At 48.6% G+C, this 19,024-nt stretch overlaps 4 protein-coding genes across 4 annotated transcripts; 2 read left to right on the top strand and 2 right to left on the bottom strand.

Moving 5' to 3' along the window:
* The first annotated feature begins 1,994 nt into the window (after window positions 1-1,994).
* PLA2G1B (phospholipase A2 group IB) lies at window positions 1,995-3,758 on the top strand. The gene is made up of 4 exons (XM_026037436.1): window positions 1,995-2,131; window positions 2,212-2,371; window positions 2,905-3,032; window positions 3,616-3,758. Exons 1-4 carry the CDS (start codon window positions 2,098-2,100, stop codon window positions 3,756-3,758), a joined length of 465 nt encoding a protein of 154 aa, XP_025893221.1. The 5' UTR covers window positions 1,995-2,097.
* A 1,048-nt stretch (window positions 3,759-4,806) lies between these two features.
* LOC112945773 lies at window positions 4,807-13,254 on the top strand. The gene is made up of 6 exons (XM_026037435.1): window positions 4,807-4,832; window positions 5,645-5,768; window positions 11,517-11,674; window positions 12,090-12,163; window positions 12,382-12,483; window positions 13,086-13,254. Exons 2-6 carry the CDS (start codon window positions 5,651-5,653, stop codon window positions 13,252-13,254), a joined length of 621 nt encoding a protein of 206 aa, XP_025893220.1. The 5' UTR covers window positions 4,807-4,832; window positions 5,645-5,650.
* Window positions 6,960-10,308, bottom strand: LOC112946019 (hydroxysteroid 11-beta-dehydrogenase 1-like protein B). Its single transcript, XM_026037768.1, has 6 exons — window positions 10,193-10,308; window positions 9,240-9,370; window positions 8,797-8,908; window positions 8,203-8,391; window positions 7,563-7,706; window positions 6,960-7,221 (listed from the first exon to the last, which is right to left on the bottom strand). The coding sequence occupies exons 1-6, from the start codon at window positions 10,272-10,274 to the stop codon at window positions 7,007-7,009; spliced, it is 873 nt and encodes a 290-aa protein (XP_025893553.1). The 5' UTR covers window positions 10,275-10,308; the 3' UTR covers window positions 6,960-7,006.
* Window positions 13,255-14,311: 1,057 nt separating the features above from the next.
* Window positions 14,312-18,543, bottom strand: SIRT4 (sirtuin 4). Its single transcript, XM_026037767.1, has 5 exons — window positions 18,505-18,543; window positions 17,722-18,227; window positions 16,889-17,183; window positions 15,492-15,693; window positions 14,312-15,005 (listed from the first exon to the last, which is right to left on the bottom strand). Exons 1-4 carry the CDS (start codon window positions 18,505-18,507, stop codon window positions 15,541-15,543), a joined length of 957 nt encoding a protein of 318 aa, XP_025893552.1. The 5' UTR covers window positions 18,508-18,543; the 3' UTR covers window positions 14,312-15,005; window positions 15,492-15,540.
* Between the last annotated feature and the right edge of the window lie 481 nt (window positions 18,544-19,024).

Here is a 19,024-nt window from a genome sequence, read left to right as displayed (position 1 = left end):
GGATACAGAAGACCAAGACCAAGGAAGGCAGATGTAAGAAGGGAAACTGCAGAAGCGGGAGGAAATTGCCTTAACAGATAAAGAAAACTGGAAGAAAAAGGCAAGTTATACTGTAACAGTGTAAAAGGGGGTGGGGAACCTGTACAGCAGTCTTAATGGTATACAATTTTTAACAATGAGGTGTATCTAGTGCAGGCCAATGTATTTAGGAACCAGCCATAAGCTGGGCTCTCCTCATGTGTGTCTTTGAAGGCCAGCAACAGGTTGTTATGATTTCTGAAGACCAAAAATAGCATTGGTGGAAAAATCTTATCCTGCTGGGCTTTTTCTCATCAGTCACTCTTGGAGCACTCACATGCTCGCGTTCTCACACTCTGTGCCTGTCTTGCTACCTGCTGGATGAAAGCCGAGATAGGAAAGTGTTCGCTGTTTGTGACTTTAAAAGGCCAATTTACTAATGGAAGGTTTTTTAGCAACATTAGCGGTAAATCAGAAACTGAAAAACGAGGACAAAAGGAACCGCAGCATCTTAGGATTCAGAGGGAAAAGAATTGAGCAATAGCAGAGACTCAAAAGTGGCAAAAGTAGCAAAGGAGGAGGAGAGCTTTCTGCTGAGGGGAAAGCACATTGATCTGTGAGTGAAGGATTCAGTTACTGTTTCTAAACTAACTGGAGCATGGACTGTCCTTAACATCAGCCTTTAATCTCTGCGCAGGGTTCTTGCTCTTAGACTTGAATCTGGATCTCAGCATGTTTGCCTGTTGAACCCAGGATGAGCGTTCTGAAAATTTAGGCTGCAGCAGAAAAGCAAGCTTCACCTCTTCCCCAGCTCCTAAAGCCATCAACTTGTGTGGCTGCATCTGAAATAAATGGAGGCTCCTGATCATGAGGGAGTTGTCCAGGTTCTAGTGTGTAAAAATGCCAAACTTGCAGCCTTGAAAGTGTCAGAGTTGATGGGCTCTGAAAACAAGCAGAGCATTTTGGACTAAGCCCAGGCACCTGCAGGAGGCTTTTCCTCACCTCGTGTTTTGGCGAAGGGAACCAAGGGGATTAACTGGCTTCTGGGTGTCAAAGAAAAAGAAACTGCTCCCTCTGACCTGAGGAAATCCACTGTATGAGCTAGAACTTGTAATCCCCGCTGACTTGCAGTGTGACACCACTGAGGTGATTTAAGGATAGGTGCAAATGTTTTTATAAGGTGGGTAGTATCAGCTTTCCAGGGAAGTGAGTACTTTGCCACTTGCACAGGGATCCAGCGGCTCCTGGACTGGCTGAACTTGCAACCACAAGGAAAAATCAATGACTGTGTTTCCAGATGTGTGGTTAAAGTTACCGACTAGCATAGGAATTAACCTCCTCTAATTTGGAGAGCTGGGATCCTGTGTGAGATGGAGAACAGGCAGATGTCTGTGGGCTTACCTTGTATTTTAAGGAAAGCTGCACTTACCAGGCACATTTTGATAAGTGGAGGAGAGAGTGGATTTTTAAAGGAAAAAACCCTCCAACCACCTTTTCCAGAGGGCTGCTAATGTAGTTGCTGTGAAGATGTCGTGTGTAAAGACATAAAACATCACTGTGCCGATGCCTGAACTGCAGCAATCTGCCTGGATTCCGGTCGCTTCAGCTCATGCCAAGTGGCCATCCAAGATGAGTGAACTACTTGTGTCATATTCCCTAAATCAGGCCAGGAGAATCCATTGGGAGGTATGTGACTAATGATAACCTGGACACAATGAGAACAGCATGCTGCATATGAACACATTGGTATTCCAATTACTACCAAAGCTGCTATATTTGTAGCAGAAAGCCCTTAAAGATACTCAGATCTTTCCAGCTGTTTTTTAATGCTAATATTAAAGTAGTTTAATAACAGAAATCTAAAGGGCAAATATTTGTCTTTTGGAGTTCTGGCTTTCAACTCCACTGGCCTTCAGAAGGCCATGACATAATCTCTGGGCCATGACCTCTGATGGAAATTTGTGTTTAATAATGTAAATACTAGTGCATTTATCTCACCTGTGTCAAGGTGAGCTTGCAGTATAAAGAGCCACATTTTCTTCAGCAGTTCTCTGTTCTTCTTGGTTAAGTCCTTCAACAATGAAGTCTTTTGTGCTGCTTTTCCTGCTGTCAGGTGGGTATGCGGCACTTGCGCCTGCTCGTCGTTGCCTGGACGGCCTCGCGGGTACCACTAACCTCTGTGTTTCTCCTCAGTGGGTGCCGCCACTGCAGATGTCTCACCACGGGCAGTGTGGCAGCTGCGTAAGATGATCAAATGCACCATCCCGCACAGCGACCCACTCATGGATTTTGCTGACTATGGCTGCTATTGCGGCTTGGGAGGCAGTGGGACACCAGTAGATGAGCTGGACAGGTGAGTAAGACCTTTTGCACCCTCTTTGCTCTCCTCGCTCGCTTTTCGTCTGCAGCTCCAGTTCTCTGTCACCGCTCACAAAATCCTCTGTCTGCTGCAAATGAAGATTTTGCCCCAAGACTGATCTAAGGGACGAGGGCTGTGCGTTATCACACCCTGAGGTGTTGTTACCGGGATGAAATGCAACCCAGGTAGCTCGCTGCCACACTCGGTGCTGAGCTGCTGCACACCGAGCACCAGCCTGGTGCATTAGAGATCACCCAAGGCCAATAACCAGGGACCAGTGAGCTAAGCCCAGTCATGCACTGGGCACTGGCTGGGACCTAGGGAAACTACTGTTTTTGTGCAGTGTGTCCCTTGCAACGATGCTGAATGAGCACATGTGAACTGGGCACTTCTGGGTCATTGGTTTCCCCTTGAGGTGCCTCACGCCTGCTCTCCGGGTGCCTCTTCCTTTACCAGCCCAGTTAGGGGTCCAGCAAGGCAGCCGCGTTAGCACTGTGGGCATTTCTGACCTCCTCCTCATCTCCTAGGTGCTGTCAGGCACACGATCACTGCTACAGCGAGGCAGAGAAACACCCGACGTGCCAAACCCTGCTGGACAACCCCTACACAAAAACGTACAGCTACAGCTGCTCTGGCGAGGAGATCACGTGTAGCAGTATGTGCACCTCGGTGCTACTCCCCTTGCACGTCCTCTCTGCAGAAAGGCAGCTGCGCAGCCCTGAGCGCAGCTGCTGGATGCTGCACAGAAGCGCTTCCCACAGCGATCCCAGTGCCCCCTTCACCCCAGCGGGAGGGCTGGTTGTTAGACAGGGGTACCCTGGCGCTGGAGAAAATGCTACGTAGTGATTCCTGGCCATACTAGAAGTGAGAGGGTATTTACGGCATGTAGGGAGGGCTGGCCTTTTCAGGGAACAGATGGCATTTTTCTGGCAGTCCTTTTAATTGAAGTATTTTGGAGTGCTGTGAACCACTGGGTGGTTTCGCAGCTTCTGCCAGACATTTTTAATGCAATAGATTTCAGCTCTGACCAGGTTCTGGGGCTGAAACAGCAGCAAGTCCAGGAGAGCTGCAGCAGGATGAAAGTTGCTGCACTGGGATCCAAGAAAGCAGCTCCAGGGAAGAGGCTTTGCGGTGGGGGGGATGTCACTGCAAAGCATCGGCCCGCAGCAGGGTGCAGGAGCCGCTGTGTCCTGTGAAAGCGCAGGCGGGCTGCGACGCGTGCCCCCTCTCTCTGACAGGCACCAACACGGACTGCGAGATGTTCATTTGCAACTGCGACCGCACCGCCGCCATGTGCTTTGCCAAGGCGCCCTACATCGAAGCCCACAGGAAAATGGACACCAAAAAGTACTGCAACGAGCCTGCTTCCTCCGAGGCCTGAGGGCAGCAACAGGCCGGCGGCTGCTGCCGCCTAATAAAACACCTTGCAATGATCAAACACCACGGGCCTCGTCCCTGAGTGGCAGCGCGGGCGGCCGGCGTAACGGCCGCCAACGGCCGCGCGTAACCGCCGCGTTACGGCCGCAAGGCAGCGGGCAGAGCGGGGGCGGCGGCCAGGCCCCGCCCCCTTTGCAACGGCCTACTGTGGCGCTTGCAGGTTCCGCGCCAGCGCGTTCTCTGATTGGCCGTTAGGAGCGGCGGGGGGCGGGGACTGCGAGCCCGCCGGGCCAGGGCGGGCGCGAGGCGGGAGCAGGTGCGCGCGCGCGGCAGCCCCGCCCCTTTCCCTACAAGGCGCCGGCGCCTTGCTGGGCCTGAGGTGGCCTTGGCTGCTGCTTTCCCTCTATCCCCGCCTGTCCTTGGGCAGGCGTCATTGTCCTGCTGCCTGTTCCTTGTCCTAGTCCTGCTGCTGTTTGTCTAAGGGCTGGGGCTTTTCTCTGCTCGCCTTACCACTGAGGAGGTCATTGCTGGCCTGCCCCCCAGCCTGCTCTCTGATAGCTGCTTCATCGTGGTGACATTGTGGAAGGGCTGAGGAAGCCCTTGCTTTAGGGCAGCATCTGACTGGATCTGTCCATTCATCCAAAAGTGCCCGGTCCTACTGACTGGACCGGCTGCTGACAGGCCCTGGCTTGTGTTATGGAGCACGTGAACTCCTGGACAGGGTGTCCAGTGCCCTGGCCCTGTTGGGTGACAGGGCAGAGGGGCAGCATGGCAGGAGCCCCCTGTGCATCTCGGGCAGCAGCTCCATTGGTGCCAATCTGTGCACTCTGCACTGCTGTCTCTGCGCAGGTGCAGGATGGAGACCTTGGATGAGTTTGACAACGAGTGCCCCCTCAGCATGTCCTTCTGCAAGCTCATCTCTGTGGAGGACTTTGAGGAGCAGTCCTTGTCCTACACCCAGCAGTGCCTGCACGAGCTCTTCTCCCACATGGAACGGGACCCCAGCATCTGTGAGAAGGCTGTGCGAAAGCAGAAGCAGATGGAGAAGGAAAAAGCTGGTTTGATATCATTTTTAAAGGTATCTGCTGTGTCTCCCTAGTCAAGGTTCTGAGAATTTGGAAGCCAGTAAGGAGATAATAACAGAGGCAAATTACATTAAAAGAAATGCCGCACAAGCAAATTCCTCTATCTTAGAAGCATATTGATTCTTAGATTTGTACTGTTACTGCATTCCTATTTTTGCTCAGATGTCTGTGCACGTGTATTTTCTGGATGTTTTGAGCTCCCTTGGGATTTTCCTCCACAGAAATCTGGAGGATCCCATATGTGGTCCCGTCCTATTGAAAAGATGAGCCCTTGCTATGGAGGGAAGGGCGAAGGCGAGTCCCTGGGCCCCCACACACTGCCCTTGTTTCCGAGATAATTGATTGCAGATCAGTAAAGGTCCTAAGTAAAAGTTACTGCAGTCTCCTTATAGTGATAAATGATAAAGTCCATTGCAGACATGAAAGCCAAATGCCATTGTTATATGGAAAAACACCAGTTTTGAGATAGCCCATCACCAGCAGGGAAGGGAGCTGGATTGCAGTTCCAAGCGTTATGTTTGCTTTTGTCAAGTACCTTTCCCTATAGTAGGAGCTCTCTATGTTTGAGATGAGTAGCACAGACACGGCTGGTCTCTGGGATGTGCTTGCATTCCCCAGGGATATTCAATGGATAGGTGAATGCACCAGCTTATTCTGTACGTGTATCCCTGTGCTCAGAGGGTGCTTTGAAGCCATGAGTGGCACCACGGCTGTTTGAGCAGGCACCAGAAATGCTGTGGGGAGGGTTACTCTGTGCCTGTGTGTCTGTCAGTGTCTTATCTTCCTTTTCCCTGTCGTTTTCTAGGCCAAGATGTTTTGGACGTTGCAGGGAGAACTGAATTGCTGTAACTATGTGGGCATTGCAGAGATGCAAGAAAAAGCATCCCAGCTGAGACGAAACATGCAGCGAGCGAACAACTATGCTCGAGGTAATGAGTGTGTTTCAGTTTCCTTTTAGGCCTGGAGACCAATGTTGGACACTCTTCCTTTCATTTTTTCTCTCAGACTCAGCTCTTCTCACCTGCTCCTGTCTGGCTAGTGACACAGAAAAAAAATGGCAGAAATCTGTAACTGGGCATCTCTCTCTAGTGGGAAGGGAGAAGACAGACAGTTGCACACAGACTTCCAGATATCATCTGTATCTGGAGCTGGGCTTTTAAGTCCCAGTTGGCTTGATTCTGACTTTCACCTTTCTAAAGCTCCCCATGCCCCCATTTTTTTTTTTGTTCCTGATCACTCAGGGAGGATCTTGGAGATGATAGTGTTGTTATTTATCTGCCATCTTTACATTCTTTTTCTTCTGAATGGTTCAGAATGTGTTATAAAAAGGCATAGACCATATATTGTATCTGTTACACTAAGAGAGACAGACACAGAGAAATAAAGTGGCTTTTTGAATCTCAGAGTTCTGAATTGATCAGAGAAATGGGAGTTCATTTCAGTTCTCATCCCTCCAAGTCTTGTATCCTGTGCTCTGGGCAACACTACCAGCAGGTTTTCCCTTTACTTAGGATCCACAATGTGCTTATTTGCTGTCATCTTGCTCTTGGTAGCTGGCTGCATTTTAGTGTTGTTTTACATGTACCATTTGTGGAACACTGGCAGTTAAGGTTGCTTCATAAACTCTGGATATTAATTACTCATGAATTTTCCTATCTAGATCCTTCATGTCTTACTTTCTGACTTTCTTGGTTACCGCTTTTGTGGACAACAGGGGAGAGAGGATGTACACAAACCCATGAGAAAGGGAGAGATATGAGGGAAGAGGAGTATTTTACCTGTTTTGGATCAAGGAAAAGGCAAAAGCTTTTAGTCCAGCCAGAAGTCTTCAGAATTCTGAACCCCATAGTTATAATAATAAAAAAGATAAAGCAAGCCTTGATAGGGAGGGCCATACCCTTAACATTGCCACTCTTTTTTTGTGGCTGTTGCACATGTGCTGGAGGGGGATCTCTAGAGGAGGCTCTGCGGTGATGGGTTAGTATGCAAAGGAGGCACTATTGAGGGAGGCAGTTGTATTGGGTTGCACTGGATTTGGGGACATCTTAATTCAGTAAATATTTCCCCATGTCCTTCGGAATGACCAAGCCCAACACAAATAAAACTGCAGCAGACTTTGCTACTCTGGTGGCAGATTTTAATTGTGGAATTAAAACTGCTTGGAAATCTAGACGATGTTTTCCAGGATGTAGGACTTGTCCATCAGTGATTCGATCAGGCCTGGCATCCACTCTTTGAACAGCAGCAGAGGTTTTAAGCTCCAGTAGGGATACACGACCTCTCGCTGTCGCAGCACACCTCCTTTTACTATTTCCTGAGCACACTCTTCCTTTGGATTGGCAGCCCATGCAATTTTGTCACCAACTATCCTCACAGCATTGTCTAGAGTAAAAGGAACAATAATCAGACCAAGGGTCTTCACTGCCTGTCCTTTAATAGGAGAACCCCAAGTAAAAAGTCTACACTATTACTGAGCTATACCCTCAATTATCATCTGCCAGGTCCCAGATCTTTAAATTTTATTTATTATTTTGTAATTCATAGATACGTGGATTCTGCAGCTCTTCTCTCCCCATCTCCCTTCCTTTCCCCACCTCCTCCTGGTGTTTTCTCTTGCTCATAGGATTTCATTTTCATGTTGCAGCTTAAAGATCACGTCTTTACCTAGTAAAAAGCTATGGTATTTAGGGTGTGTGTGCAAGGGCGTGTTGGTTAGTTTTTACCTGTATTGATATATCCCAGCACAGCAACTGTGACAGAGAGGTTGGTCTGCTGGAGGTGAAGCTCCCTGCGCAGAGAGCTGTAGAATCCTTCCAAAGCAAACTTGGCTGCACTGTATGATAGGGTGAAAGGGCTTCCAATACGACCTGAGGGAAAGCAGACCAACAGGAATTGCTGTGACTGTCACCCTGGGTCACTGAGAAAGTGCTTGTGGACAAGAAGATGCATTGAAGGTTAGAGGATGCACCGTGATCCAGTTCTAAATGCTGCTTGTGCCTTTTGTTTGTAGAGAGCTCAGAAATGGTAATTATCTCTAGTGAGATACGATAGCTTTGCATGCACACGAGGTTTTATGTGGCCCTTCACTCCCAGTCCGTTGTGATACCGGGTCATGGAGAAGTGTTGTGTGCAAGGGAGAGACTAGTCTCAATTAGCACGGAGCAGATCAATTTTAAAGGAATGCTTTGTAAGGCTGACTTAGAGGAGAGGCAGAAGTGTTCATGAAAGAGTTCTGTAACAGGTAGGAGGGGAAAAAAAAAAAAAGGATTGGATTTTTTCCTGCAAAGCAACGAAGGTAATTCCAGCATTTTTGATTGGCTGCACTCAGAAGTCAGTAGAGTGAACAGGAGAAGCCTTCCTTACCGCTCACGGAGGATACAACAATGATGCTGCCCTGAGACTCCTGCAACATGCTCAGTGCCGATATGGTCAGCTGCACATAACTCAAGAAGTTGATGGTCATGGACCTACTCACTGCTGCCATGTCCCCTTTGAAAGGGCCAAAGTATTCACTTCCTCCCACGTGGTTCAAAACCAAGTAGTCAAGACCCCCTGAAAGAGAAGAGAGAACATGGCTTCATAGGAAGTTTAGGGCTTGGTTCCTGGACTGGTGCAGGTGAAGAATGGGCTTCATCTTCATCTACTCTTCACAGAGAGCAGCTACTTGCTGTTCATGAAACAGCTTATTAAAGGGAGAGCTCCACTAACTGTCATGTCTTGGCCCTGTGAGGCTGGATCTGCTGCTGGCATGTTAAGCTGCTTCTTGTTAACATAGGGATGGGAACCTGCACATGTCCCTTGGGTCACCCTCTCCTGCTATCTTATTTGGGAGAGTGGCCCTTGTTAAGACAGAAACAGAGTAAAGGTCAGAACTAGGCCACCCAGAATATTTTTTTCTATGGTAATTCTGGGAGAGAAGTTACAGATTTTGCAGTCCTTATGAGGTCAAAGCTTTACCCAGGCTGTTTCCAACATCTTCAATGACCTTCTGGGCTGCAGTGAGGTCACTCATGTCTGCTACGATGTGTCTGGCAGAACTTGCTCCGAGGGCCAGACACTTCTTTGCCACCTGGAGAGAAAAGAGCAGGCTCAAAGCTGCAGCGTACAGGTACGGTGTTCCTGCTGCCGTTGTTTGTGCAGCAGTTATGTGCAGCACGGAGGAGAGCACGCGGCTTTAGTGAACGGGGAGATGTTTTCAACCTAACATGGACAGAACTGACCATAGCTGGAGAATGCTGCAAGGTGGGGACAGAGGTGATGACTTGCAGCAGGGTGTGAGGACAGTGCAAGGGCAAATGCTCGGATTGTTCACTGTCTGCGTCCCGCAGAGCTGAACTGCACATGTGTGCTTAGAGAGAGCCTAAGTGTTCTGTTATTTAATTGCTGTCTTGCATGCTTACCTGCTTGAGCTGTTCTTCTCTCCTGGCAGTGAGGAACACATGGGCTCCCAGGCGAGAAAACTCATAGGCGATTTGTTCTCCAATGCCCGTGCTGGAGCCTGTGACCAGCACGCGCTTCCCTCGCACCATATCTGCATGGGGATGTGGGTGAAGACTGTTAGTAGGGAATTTTTTCCCTGTTCCTTTCAGAACAGTGAAGTAGTTTTGGTAATGGCCTGTTTAGTAGAGTACAGCAGTTGAGGGTGAAATGTAATTGGGCAAGTTGCAGAGGGCTGTGTTGTTTTACCCCATTCTGGTCACTGAAGGGTGCTGGTGGGAGGAGTGGTCAGCCCATGCCTTTCTAAAACAGTCCTGATATCTTGTGTGCTGCTCAGAAATGCATCTCCATCCAGGAATTCCCAATCTGAAAGTCAGGGCAAGCACCAGAAAGGTGGCTCTCTGTGGGTTTCTTTTAGAAGATATTACCCCAGACCAACTGTTCTGCTGCTGGATGGAGAATGAATGTCTTACAAAATATTTGCTTCAACTGCAGCTTTCCGAAGGAGAAGCATGTTCTGTTTCTTTTCAAGACACCTGTTTCTCTTGCACTTTGAACGGTGTCACTGAAACTTATTTCCCAACTGCTTCTCATGAGCAACAAGGTCCGCATTTCAACACCCCCTTTAAAATAGACTTTCCCCTTTAACTTTCACTCTGATTGAACGAGACAATCACATAAATCAAGTAGAGCTTTAGAAAGTGTCTTCAACTCATTTGGCTGTGGACAACCCAGTAAATGGAGGTTATTATTTCTCTTCATACTACGCTCTGAAAATGCATCAAAAAGCATTAATTTCTATCTTGCCTTTTAACATTTTTTTTTCCCCAAGCAACAAAGGCTTCTTGAGACAGTGAGAAGGCAGCCCACTCGTATGATGCCTTTCATTTCCCAAGGAGCGTCCAGCTTTCCTTACCTGCAGAAATGGTTTCTTCATTATAGAAGTAGTAGGCGCAGAGGCAGATGAGGAGGGAGATGATGAGCCTGGCAGCAGCCATGGTCGGGTCTGTGCTTGCAGACCGGAGTCAATCGTTAAACCAAAGAAACTCGTGCCAGGCGATAAACAGGGAAGGGACCTTATTTGCTTTTGTCATGTGCTACCTGCCAGAGTTAGGAATCAAGCATTCGCTCCCACTCCTCCACAGTTTTTATCAACCTGTGAACTCTGGGTCAGGGATTGAATCACTGTGGAAGTTCGGCTTGGAGAGTTCCAGAGTCCAGCTGTATTTTCTTCTCCTTGGCTCTTACTGGCATGAGCTCATGGGATCACACTGGAAATTTGGATGCAGAGAGTGCCTAAATCTTCCTATATGTTTCTTTTTTTGCAGTCTTTTTCTGATAATGGAATAACAGAGAGTCCCAGAAATACTGTTATTTGCAAAACCCGCCTTTTCTAATTTGCTTTTGCTGAAGCTGCACAGATTGCCTGGGTTCTGCAACCCTCTATATTATGAGCTCCTTTAACACATGCCCTTTTTCCCTCTCTTTTATGTTTAGCCTTAGCAATTGTTACCAGCTTAGTTGATGATACTCTCAGGGTGAGCAGGTAACAATTTCTGATTGTCCACTGCATGATTTCCTGTTCTGTGCAGATTTGGGTGCACTGCTCAGCTGCATTGCTCCCACTGGGGACTTGCAGATAGAAAAGGTCACGGAAGCGCTAAGTCAAGAGGAAAAGAATTAATGGGCTTCTTTGTGTCTTAATTCTGAAAGATCAAGATCACTTGTTAAACAGTAACCAGAAAAATCAAAGGTGTTTTTAAAGGCCTGTATTCCAGAATTTAATGCTCCTTCAGAAAGAAAGCATCAACCAGGAGAAATCTGGCATTTGAAAGATAGTATTTCACAGACCTGTGATGGAAACAGCCAGGCCAGCAGGACTGGAGAGGCAAAATCCTCTGTCATAAATTTCTCCTCTTGACATCTCTTTGATAGTCTGCAAAGACAAAGTTAATTCAGATCTCAAAACTCCTGCATCAAGGATACTTGGGAAGGTGGGTGCGGGTAGTGGTAAGAAACACTGACTGGGGGACTGTGGGGCTGAGATCCTTGTCATTTCTTTCCCAGTGTCTGCAGACAGCTCCCTGGAACTGGAGCTGTCATTTGCTGTTAACTGCCCTGGGAGAGGTTTTGTGAGAGGAAGACTCCATTTCTTATGCCCAAGCCCTAGGTTTTCAACAAACCAAGGGAACCAAACAGGTACTTGGCACTGGTTTGAAATGCCTCTTTTTGTCTTGCAGCTGCAAAGACAGGGAAGGGGCGATGTGCAAGGCAGTTACGTGGAAAGAAGAAGCCTTTAGAAGGTGGATTTAGCCCCTCTCACTCCAGGCTTCCTGAAACTTCCAAGCTCACCATGCCCAAGGTCTTTGGACCTTTTCCAGAAGTCGTGAATAAGCAGGTTTGTCCATAAGAGCAATCTGACTCTAAATGTGGGAGGCTGCTCTTGCACCCTATCCGCTAGGTACATGTCCTGCTGTCCATCTGCACTCTGTGCTGCCTTCTCTGGAACACAGTCCATGAAGCATCTCCAGCTGCAGGACTCTGCTTGAGAACCTGCACATATTTGGAGACAAGACTTGCCAAATATGAAGTACCTTTTACATGCTCTGGGAATTCTAGGCTGTTAGAAAGGAGAAGTATCCAATATAAATCACTTCCAGTTTCTCTATCCAGACCTCAGGAGCTTGTCCTAGTAGGAACAGCTGTGAGGAAAAAGGTTCGAACACTCGCTGATGGCTTAGCTGTCTTCGTGGTTTAAAAAAAAAGTAAAGGCTTTTTTACTGTTGTCTAGAATGAGCTTTTATAAACCATAGGTGGACAGAAACGCCGCTTCAAACCCTGACCTGAAGCAGCAGTGGGCTGGCGTATCAGCGATGAGCCAGAAAAGGTAAGAATGACTGAGGCATCAGTCTTCAGGCTCTGTAACACTCTTTTTCCCTCCTGTGAGTGTCAGACAGTAGCGTGAGGATTACTTCCTTTTTGTTTGGTTTCTTAGGACAATTATTTCTTCCCCACTCTCAGCATTTGCTTTTGTAAATTCTGATTAGATCCAGAGAATAAAGCTGAACACCAAGTTCTGTCCCTGAGTTTGTTGTCTTCCCACAGCATGGTCGATTTGCATCCTATAGTGCTCAACCCTGGAGGTTTTTACAACTCCCTGCAGGCTGGTAACGGCGTCAATAAGCTGAGACACACCAACATCTCAAGGTAGGTCTTTGCTCGTTACCTGCAATGGCACAGCCAGCCTTGATGGCCCTGCACTGCAGTCGCCTCACAAACAGCCCCAAAGGGGCAGCAGGGAAGGTGTCACTCCATGTTAACAGTAACGCAGATGAGGCTTTTGGCATAGGAACTTTATTTAGGCTTTCTGTGGCATTTCCTAGTTTGGTGAACTTGCTTCCTAGTGGTGTCTGGGGAATGTGGCAAGGGGTGAAGTGCTCTGATGTTCTCAGACAAGTCAAATCCCATTTTAATGGTGCTGGATCAGCTCAATAGGAAAACAAGAAAGGAGCTTTGTCATCTGAGCTTCATATGCTGATTATATATTTGCTTATTAATGTATAGTCATAAACCGTGAACAGGGAATTTACTCTAAATGATGCTGTTCCTGGTAACTTACAAGTATAATCAGTGGAGGGCCAGGGTAGCGTAGCTCATTTATCATTTATCCGTGATACTGAAGAAGCGCCTTGACTCCTCTCGTGGATGCTCTGTTGCTGAGCTGGGGAAGAGGCAGGAATAAGTGTGGCAGGTTTAGTTACCTGTCACATTGTCTGTATCAAGTGATTTGAAATGTTTTCTTGTTCCAGATTGCTTGGTGGTGCTTCCACACCGTCTCCCCTGCATGTTGACTCTGCAGGCACTAAGCCTGCAGCCCCTGTGCTCACCACACCCATGCCCTGCAAGTTTCAAGGTGGTGGAGAAGAAGAAATGGACAGTGAGAAACCTGGGCCCAGTTCATCTTCAAACGGGGCGTAACTCTCTCATGCTACATCGAAGGCCTACGTGAATAAACTCCATGGAAGCTCCGTGGTTGGGTGTGGAGCCTCTGCTGTGCCTTAGCAATGATTGCTCCACAGCTTTGCTTAGCAGGGCAGTTGCACGAGGCTAGAGATGGAGTGACCCCACTGAGCTTTTACTTCACCAAGCAGAAGGTATCTCACTGGAAAGTGGGATCTTTACCAAAGGTGAGCAGGATGTGGGATCCCAGTAAGGGATATGAACTTCACTTCTGAACTTAGCTTCTAAAGGGAAAGTCCATCATTTCCAAATCTTGAAACACACACGAGTATTTAAGTGCCTCTAGCTTCTGTGGAAATTGGGTACCTAATTATCCTTTAACATTTATTATTTACTTGCTCCTGCATTGATTTGAAGCAATAACAGAGCAGAAAGAGCATTGTGTCACGTGGCCAGTTCTCACTGCTCGCCTAGTTGCTCTTTTGGCACTGACTTTGGCATCCTGGCTTCCAACCAGTCATTAGTTCTTATCAAAATATTAATACAGAACATGTTATGGGGAGAGTAGGACTAGGGCTTTCCTAAATGGAAATTCTAACAATTCAATTTTTTCACACCAGGAAAGAGCGACAGATTCATGCTGAAGGTCAGTTCAAAAAATTCAATGTTCCAATCTGGGCAAAACTGTTAACCCACACATGGCTTAATATATCTCGAGGTACTACTCTAAGAATCAACAGAATGTGGTTACCCACTCGTGATGTGTCTGCTGTCAGGAGTGTGCAAAATTCCACCTGTGAATAGCTTGAGCCTTCCCTCCTGAGGGAGGCCTATTGTATAGATTGAATTGTATTATTCTCTTAATTCATCAAGTGTTAGTAATTACATCTTGCATTTTTGCAATGGAACAAGTGAATCTAAACTGGCTATTGAAGCTGAACTTGAATACATCATATGAGGGAGAGGAAATTACAGTGTAAATAACAGTTTTATAAACAATTTTATTTTGCCACAGAACTACTAATCATCAACATAACATCTTCAAACATGTGCTCTAGAAAATGGAGCAGCTATACCAGAAGCAGCTCTGGTCAGATTAGCTAAGAGAAACTTCCCAGACATCTCAAAAATACATTATTTTTAAAGGGTTCAGATAATAACTAGCTTAAGTGGCCAGCTGACAGCAGGGACAAATGCTTTTTCCCCTCCTTGGTGGAAGATGTCAGCCTTGTGTTCTGCGCTTTCCAATTGTCTCCTGCAAGAGCTGTGTTCTTCTACAGCTTCTCTTTTGAACCGTATTTTCCGTTACAGTCTCCTCCCAAGCAGAAGGCAGCCAAGGTCCTCCTGCCTCCTTTTGCTCTCTGCAGGCCCTGTGGCTGCAGTGTCAGTGGCTCTCGCAGCTGACAGGGTGGTGACATTGCCCTCCTGCCCTACTCTAACGCATCAACTTACTCAAACTCCATCCCTCATTCTTTCTTGGGATAACTATAAAAAAAAAAGTATTGTGCCAGATATAGAATTCTGATTGTCCTGTCCCAGTGACTGCAAAGAAAATGCACTGTTTGCAACAACAGGGTAAGGGAGGAGAGAAAAAGAAGTTTTGCATCATCCCTCTGTTCCCAGCTAAATTGGGATGATTTCAGTGCGGAGACTTGGCCCAGCTGGCATGTGTGAGGGTTGCTGCCCTCTCCTGGGCTTCTCCAGGGTGGTGCACTGGTCTCGCAGCTGCCTCTTCAGTTAAGGTATTTGCACTTTGGAGATGATAGGTCCTACAAGAATGGAGGGAAGAAGCTGCTTTATAGATGGAACTGGTTATTTTACACAGCAGTGCCTTGATTAGCTGGATTAATTCAACTAGGCACTGTTTTCCAGTCATCAATAAAAATCACAGTGACTTAACAGATCTTAATGAATCTCTGCATTACAAGGAAAGATTGTAGCATGTAACATTAATCGCGCTGATCAGGTATGCAGCTTTGCAGCTTATTCCATGTAGCTTTCTGACTTCCTTTGCCCATTTTTTGAGTGTTTGTACTCAGGTGAATCAACCATGCTTTTCACTTGCAGCAAGTAGCCCCATGGCCCATGAAAGTGCACCAGTTACAGGAAAAAAACGACAGGTTTTGGTGTGTATTATTGGAATGTATTTTTAGTTGGCTCATCTTGGTGTCTTTCTGTCAAGGTGTCTCAGTGTTTGATGGGCACGTGAACAGGCACAATCTCTGCCCCTCCAGGTGACCGAGCGCACAAGGTACCTCGTGAAAACCTTTTTCCTCAACAGGCACCAATCCTCAGCTCGCTGGGTCAGTGGGCATTGATCAAAGGCAGCAGCTCCCCGCAGCGTGAGTTCAGTTTCAGCGACGCAAAGTGATCCAGCCTGGTCGGCCCGATGTTAAGCACCGCGATGGGCAGCCGCTTCTCCCGGGCGGCCAGAGCGAAACGGTAGCCAGAGTACACCTGCACAGAGGAGTAAGAGACACTCGTCAGCCTGCAGAGCACACCTGCACAGAGGAGTAAGAGACACCCGTCAGCCTGTAGCCAGAGCACACCTGCACGTGGGACAAGAGACACCTGACAGCACAAGAGGCACGAGGGAAGTGGAGAAGACGGTGGTGGTTGTTGGTTAGTAGGAAAAGGGGCAGGAGGTACTTGCTGTGTTATGCAACTGCACTTCATTCAAGCAGGAAATTTCTATACTCAGGTGTGCACTGAAAAGAGCAGCTTTTAACCTGTGTCACTGAAGAGTTTTACAACAGAAAATATTTACTTTGAAGAGAAATGTCCTTCCAGTAAGTCTCTGCACTAGCTTTTCTCAGTTACTATAGGTACTTAAGTGCTTCCGCTTTGATGGTTCTCACGTGGTCCAGCTTAGGAAGTACAAGAATGAACCTGAGGTGTTTCACTCATTCCTGTACTAAGAACAAGAAGCTCCAGAAGTACAGGCTCAAGGAATTTGGCCTTCATATCCTGAACCCAAGAGAATCACAAAAGGACAGCCTTGTTCTGGGAGGCATTAGAATAGTTTTTCTTAATGTACATTAGCATTTTGTAATAGAAGGTTGCTGCTGTAAACATCAATTATGCAAACTCAGCTCCAGAAACTCCCCCAGGTTAAACAACAGGGGAGTTCAGACCACATTACCTTATTGATAAAACATGGCTAATGGAGAAGGACCTTAAAAAAAAGAAAAAAAAAAAAAAAAAAAAAAAAGACAGTCCTAAGTGGCATGCGAAGATTTACTGTTGTCTTCAGCAGTTGCGGAACTAGAGATCCTGAAATCTGGTATTTCACACGGTATACATGATGCCTAAGAAGCCACCAAGGTTAAAAGCTCAAGCAAAGAAATGCGGGGTGGTGATCTCTGCAGGGCTGGGTTGTGTCAGGGATCCTGGCTCTACAAGGGAACTTAAGCAGTCAGAGCATTGCAGGAGAGGGCAGAACGTGTGAACGCCTTTATTTACAGCAGTTCCAAGGCAACTGATGTTGGAGTGACAGGGAAGCCCAAGCAGGACAGATTCCATGGACAGTAAAAATAAAATACTGGGAAGCTCTGGAAAGGCCATAGATCAACATGACAGCAAACAGCAGTCCCATATTGTGGCCCCAAGGCCCCCCAAGAAAGAATGCAGGAAGGCAGGAACATCTGGATACCTGCATGGAGGATCCTGCCACCAGCATGGAGTCTGACTCTGCCAGCCGCTGGTGCACGAAGTTCACTTTCTCCCGGCTCACCGTGTCTCCAAAGAAGGTCACATCAGGCTTCAGGATCCCGCCGCACTTGCTGCAGGCCGGCACTTGGAAGGTGCGCACCTGGTCATCTGTCAGGAAGACATCCCCATCGGGAGCCACGCCAAACGCTTCGGCTTTCCAAGTGGGATTCAGAGCTGCAAAGCGCTCCTGAAGCTCCGAGCGTGCACTTTGGTCTCCACAGCCCAGGCAGGAAACCCTGGAACAAGGAGTGAAGCCTTAGAGAGCTCCTTTTAGGCCAAGCCTGATGCCCTGTCACTATCCAGGGTATCCATCAAATAGCACCACTTAGTGGACTATCTTGATGTCAAATTAAGTAGTCGCTTAATTTGTGGCTACTAGTCACAAATAATAGTGATTTGATAGTCAAATTAAGAGCTCCTTGAACAGTAATAATTAGTTACACCACTGAAAGAATCCTCATGCCAGCCAGCCAGCGGTCCCCATTCCAGAACTCCTTGCTTTTCAAGGATGCTCCAGAGGAAACTCAGAGGCCAGTTGTGCCCTACTCCCGAGTCAGGCTGTGCCTTCCCACGCGGAAACCGAAGCAGTCGCAGGCAGCGGCGGCTCCTCTCCAGCTCCCTCGCTGAGTTTCCCTGGCACTACCACCCTGCTCCCTTCACCTGAGCAACGGACATTTGCTACAGCAAGGAAAGGGGATGTTCTGACCCAGACACCATGGGGAATGACCCACAAAATGTTCCCAGAGCCTCTGTGCGTCCCTCCCGGGGGAGCACCTGTGCGTGCAGCCGTGCAGCTCCGTCAGACGCTGGCTCCCTGCTTTGCCATGCAGGGCGTCCACGTTCTGGGTCACCAACCAGTGCAGCTTCCCGTGCTGCTCCCAGTCCCTCAGCACCAGGTGAGCCACGTTGGGCCGCCGGGAGGAGAACTGGGGCCAGCCCACAAAGTTCCTGGCCCAGTAGCGCTGCCGGGCACGGGCGCTGCGCAGGAACTCGCCGTGCTGCACTGGCCGCCGGTCTGTGCGGGCGTAGAGCCCGACACCCTCCGAGCGGTAATCCGGGATCCCCGATTCCGTCGAGACGCCGGCTCCGGTCATGACAAACAGCTTCTTGGACTGAGAGATGAAGTGCTGCAGCTCCTTGATTTCGCCAGGATCAGCGGGGAGACACGCAGGCACGAAGGTCAGGTCTGGAGAGCTCCGGGACACAACGTGGGAGCGGAGAGGCTGGAGTCTGACGGCTCTGCAGCCTCCTGGCAGCTTCCTGGCTGAGAACATGTTGTGCTGGAAGCAGAGGATGGGGCACAGGACGGGAAGAAGAGTGATTAGTGCATTTAATGGGGGATTTTTGCTTTCATGTCTAGCATTAGCTGTGCTTGGCCCTCCTTGCTCAGCAGTTTAGTTTTCCACGTGAATTACCTAAAAAGGACAATTTAGGGGGAAGCAAGAACATGCTTGGAGAATAAGTAATGCGTTGCACTCCTCCCTCAAGGCTGCCGCACCACTTGGGCAGCGTATAAACTGCTTCTGCTGCTGGAAAAGCACCATTTCTGTCACTTACCATCAGAAAAGGGGACAGGGCAACAGCACAGCAGGACAGGCGAAAGGAAGAACGTGCTGGGGACGGAGGGAGCCCCGGGGCAGCCCGGGGGGGAACACGAGACGGGCCGGGAGCGGGAGCGCGGGGCCGGCCGCAGGAAGACTACGGCTCCCAGGCGCCAAAGGGAACGAGGGGGATGGGAAAAAAAAACTTCCGGGGATGTGAAGGAGGGAAATTTAAACGTGCCGGGACGCTTCGGAGCTGCCCGCCCCGACACGGGAAGAGAAGCACTTGCTGCGGACTGCAGCAGAGGCGGCTCCGCGGTCCCGGCGGGGCGCTGCGCTCACCCTCACAGGCCGGGACGCGTGAGGACGGAGTGCAAGGGCCACAGCGCGGTGCCGCGCGGCCGGACAAGGCCCCGGGAAGGAGCTTCCCGGGGGATACCGGAGGGCTGATCCCGAGCGGGACCCGGCGCGCGCGTGGGAAACCCCCTCCCACCGCCCGCTGCCTCATCTGCATACGCTCAATTTGCATAGACATT

Source organism: Nothoprocta perdicaria, unplaced genomic scaffold (assembly GCF_003342845.1).
Source record: "Nothoprocta perdicaria isolate Ctin4 unplaced genomic scaffold, notPer1 scaffold_2, whole genome shotgun sequence".
In the NCBI taxonomy this organism is placed as follows: Eukaryota; Metazoa; Chordata; class Aves; order Tinamiformes; family Tinamidae; genus Nothoprocta; species Nothoprocta perdicaria.
This window is presented reverse-complemented; position numbering and strand designations above follow the sequence as displayed.